Here is a 4,266-nt window from a genome sequence, read left to right as displayed (position 1 = left end):
CTTAGTACAATTCTTACTCAAATTTGATTAATAAAGTATCTATCTGAAGGGGATTTTAAAATTATGAATTTAGGTACTAATAGTACACATTTATGTTAAGGATTGAGTGAGATATTGTATTTTCTTTGTGTTTTTCAACTTTGTGACGAAAAATCACGTGATCTTGCCATTCTAAGGAATTATGCAAGCAGCAGTAATGATTGTGCGAGTACCAATACTTTAAAGCAAAACTTACAGACTTGAACGGTCAAAATTCCAAATAATCCCCAGTGAAAGAAAATTGCTAATAGCTATAAGTAGTGTTAGTTAGCACAAGACATCCATCGGCTGAGTACAGACTATTGGACCAGCACTAAATCGAAAGTAAAATATCAGCAGAGACTCTCAGACTGAACCGTTGTATTTTCCATGCTCACATGTTCGCTATATCCGACGGAATTGCCGTAGTAGCCATAGACAAGGACTGTCAGTCAACGCTTCTGAGGCGAACTTGAGCCCATTGAGATAAGCCATTATATACTGTTCTGAGAAAAGACCAAGCACTGCTTGAACTTCACTATCCAATGGGAAGAGACAATCTAGTAGCGATATTCACATGAAACAGTATAGGGATGGGAATATGCAACCGAGGAAGGAAACGAACTCTGAGTTTCCATCATAAGAACAGGTGTGAAAGTTCAAAGTTTGATTAACTATATCAATCTATGTATGTGTTTCAAAACAAATTTGCAAAAGGTGCAACTCACGGAAAATCCTACAAGACGAGTGGCATAGAACCCTTGATAGCAATCGTAAGCTTGATTGAATATATGCACTCTGAATTATTCGACTGGCAGGGAGCTGCACCTCCAAAAGCGTAATTATGCTTGTCATGATTGGCTTGATATCCTGCACAATCCCTATCCGGAGACCTTCAAGGCACTTTGTTGGGCTATCATGATAGGAAGATTGCTCTGCTCTCACCCTTCATCATATTTACTTCCGCAGCCAACTACAAGCAGATCACATCAGAGCATGTCCCAACTGACTGTTGGCGCCGTCAGGTAACAAATAGCATAGCACATGACAAAGAGACAGTGCTTTTGGTCCGAGTAAGGCTGAAATGATCGTAATAGTATTTCATCTATACTCCAATTCGTTAAACGTGCACCGTCGGAAAGTACATATACATAATGCTTTGCTTCCTTCATTTCCGCTTCCATTACGACATTCCTTACGGGAACTTTGTCGGGTGTCCTGGTTCCTGGTAGTATATGTTAATACTTTCATCACGCATATAACTGGACGATCTTTTCACCATTTGATTCAGCCCTCAGAATTGCCCTGTGAGTTGCAAGTCCCGACCACGTTTAATTCTCTGTCTCGTGATGACGATGCTTGCTTATCCTAAATAACAAGGGTGAGTATATGCACTCAGTTAGTTAAGCAAAACAAAGAGGTTCTGACAATTGATTGAAACGGAAAATTACTAGCCCAAGTATCATCCTTACCACGGATGCCTCCTAGGATAATCGTGGGGTTAAGGGTCCTCGAAGCTGTTCGCGAGGTAAACCCGGGCATTGTATTATTACCTAAGTTATCGCACGAGATGACGACAGAATCCGCTTCCATTTGACTATTGATACGAATACGGTTGTTGAAGACCACCAGTAGAGAATTGGAGTATAATTTAGCGCGGATAATAGAGAGGCAGACGTAGTAGTTCAGCTGGGGGAAGGTAAAGAAGACAGCCACTTCGGTAATTGCCATGACAGCTGGGAGCACAAGACCGAGATAGTTTAGTAGGGCTCTAGACGGTGACAGATACGAATATTGGATGGAGCACTTGTCAAAGAGCCAGTTTCAATTATCAATCGAATAATTTTTGATAATAATGCGTGAGTTGCGCGCATCCCAGAATCACTGCGTCGAAGCTATTCGAAGATAAAGGCACAGTGAGATGGGAGTAAGTGTGCGAAGGAATGGCTACTGACAAGCACTGTCATTGACGCAGCGATGGCTAAATCGCACAAAGCACTCCCGCCTAACCAAATCTAAATAATATAGAAGAGACACTCATCAGCAGCGCAATGTATATGATTCATTTTTAAATATCTACTGTAATGGCGACGAACGCTTTGGAATTCACCGAGCTGTACTTAGCAGCTCGATGAGCCTGCACGCCACCGACGATACCAGCAACTGCTTGGGTGGCTGCAATCTAATGAATAAATCAGATCGGTAGTTGGGATGAATTCGAGTCAAGTATACCACGGAGATTCCGAACGCGAGCGGCTTCGACTTTGACAAGATATAGATGCGGTATGTGTAGCATAGCTGTACGGCGCAGCTCACTGTTGATGTACCTTCAAAAGTGTACCAGATGCGTAGTTTAATTTGCTTTGGGAACGAACCTATGCCTGATAAAACGGGTATAGCGAGCCAGGCTGTCTCGACTGCGTCCAGAGCGCTCACGTCTCCGAAGTGCCGCGCATACATAATGACAGCATCGTGGGTTAGAAGGAGAGCTTGTGCCGTCTCAGCCAGATAGATTGAGTAGACGAGAGCTTTGAAGGCTGTCGAATCCCTTGGAAATGCATAGCAATAAAGATCTGAGATGAAAGCATTTGATGACCTACGAGATTCGATGTTGTAAGGGTATTACATACAAACTTGTACAGTCAATATGCCAAAGAATCCCCAGTGAATGAAATCCGCGAATAGCTACGAATAGTGTCAGCCGGCACGGACAGAACATTATAGGCAAGCACATACTATCGGGCCAGCACTTAAGCAAATACAAGATATCAATAGAAATGGAGGTTCTAAGTTACGTTATCTTCTATACTCACATGTTTGCTATGTCTGACGGAATTGCAGTAGTGGCCATGGATTGGGATGGTCAACCGACACCTCTGAGACAGCCTGGCCCAAACGAGATAAGCCATTATATACCGTTCCAGGAAGCAGCTCCAAGTATTTCTTGAGAGTACATCTGCTCAGCGAGAAACGAAGAAGATATAAGAACATGAATAGAACAACGACAGGAATAGGTAGCCAATTACAAGTAAAGCTGTGACATTCCGTCATAGGAACAAGACAAGTGGGTTCGCAGTGTGATTGAAAATGTTATTAGCCTAGTTGTTTAAAAGCCGACCTGCAAAAGGTTTAACTCTCGGAAGTTTTGCAAGATGAATGGTTTAGAACCGTTGTCAACAATCTTAGACTCGATCGAATATATCTAAAGTGGAATTATTCGGCTGGTAAATAGTCTCACCTCCACAGCATTACTATGCTAGTCAGGAGTGACCCGACGTCATGCACTGTTCTCTATCTGGAGTTCTTCAAGGCACTGCGTTGAAAGATCGTGATAGGAAGATTGTCACATTTATCAATTCCGCGCTTCCACACTAAGAACCTGTGAGATAGGCAGATCACGCATGAATATGATCCGGTTAACCACTAGTGTAATCAGTGCAAACGAACAGCACAGTACATCGCAAAGTCTCGTGCACTTGGTCCGAGCTTGGCTGAGATGATTGTAATATAGTTATTTCATCCGTGCTTCAACGTGATGATGACGGTCTGTGGTACCAAAGATATGTCATAGTACATGTGTAGTGCTAAGAAGCTCATACACGTAATGCATAAAGCTCATAACGCATTGGGATCAGGCTTGTCTGGACATCGTGCGTTGCGGCTCACTTCCTATATACCGGTGCGCCGCAGGCTGTACGGATTCGGCGACGTCGGGAATTGAAAACTGTAAATGGCAGCCATGTTGCATTCGCAGTAGGTTAGTCTCCGATGTTTATGCGACGGAAGAGAAGACGGTTGATCCAGAAGCGAGTCAGGAATGCTCGGAGGTATACTGTGACTGTTTATTGTGCAAGATGAAAATGTACTTTGTCGAGCACACGTGTAAACAATAAGGATGCCGATCATCAATGTTATACTTTCCAGATATAGAAATGATACTAATTAGTCAGCAACGGCAAGAGTTCTGTGTGAGAGCCGGTGTGGTAGGCTATGCTATTGTTCATCTGCCTATTGTCACTCTGCGCCGCCCTTAGCAAAACCAATGGACATGCACAATGAAGCCCATTCTTCTCCCCTTTCCTTCACACCTCTCTGTACTATACTGTCGACGTTGTCGGCGTACGACGACCTCAAGCAGCAACGATGCGCCGCCCTACGCTCACAGTCGACTGCAATGCCAATCCTAACGTCTCTAATGGTCAAGTTTATGAAGTAACTCAATCCCCCTCTGTACATACTAAGCGCTCA

General features: G+C 43.4%; 1 protein-coding gene across 1 annotated transcript; it reads right to left on the bottom strand.

The window, feature by feature from the left end:
- Nucleotides 1–1,586: 1,586 nt before the first annotated feature.
- FOMMEDRAFT_108898 (uncharacterized protein) lies at nt 1,587–2,943 on the bottom strand. The gene is made up of 8 exons (XM_007267239.1): nt 2,832–2,943; nt 2,755–2,767; nt 2,649–2,703; nt 2,394–2,591; nt 2,251–2,333; nt 2,099–2,200; nt 1,974–2,033; nt 1,587–1,913 (listed from the first exon to the last, which is right to left on the bottom strand). The coding sequence occupies exons 1-8, from the start codon at nt 2,867–2,869 to the stop codon at nt 1,779–1,781; spliced, it is 684 nt and encodes a 227-aa protein (XP_007267301.1). The 5' UTR covers nt 2,870–2,943; the 3' UTR covers nt 1,587–1,778.
- Nucleotides 2,944–4,266: the final 1,323 nt, after the last annotated feature.

The sequence above is a fragment of the Fomitiporia mediterranea genome (assembly GCF_000271605.1).
Source record: "Fomitiporia mediterranea MF3/22 unplaced genomic scaffold FOMMEscaffold_7, whole genome shotgun sequence".
Lineage (NCBI taxonomy): Eukaryota > Fungi > Basidiomycota > Agaricomycetes > Hymenochaetales > Hymenochaetaceae > Fomitiporia > Fomitiporia mediterranea.
The sequence above is the reverse complement of the archived record's forward strand: the minus strand, read 5'-3'. Positions and strand labels throughout refer to the sequence as shown.

What these genes read in the sequence shown, in the direction of transcription:
- FOMMEDRAFT_108898 (XM_007267239.1), bottom strand. Translation starts at nt 2,869, where the DNA reads ATGGCCACTACTGCAATTCCGTCAGACATAGCAAACAT. An exon ending in CATATTGACTGTACAAGTTT is followed by an intron (nt 2,592 to 2,648) that starts GTATGTAATACC and finishes CTTTCATCTCAG; the next exon opens with ATCTTTATTGCTATGCATTT. An exon ending in ACCCGTTTTATCAGGCATAG is followed by an intron (nt 2,334 to 2,393) that starts GTTCGTTCCCAA and finishes GTACATCAACAG; the next exon opens with TGAGCTGCGCCGTACAGCTA.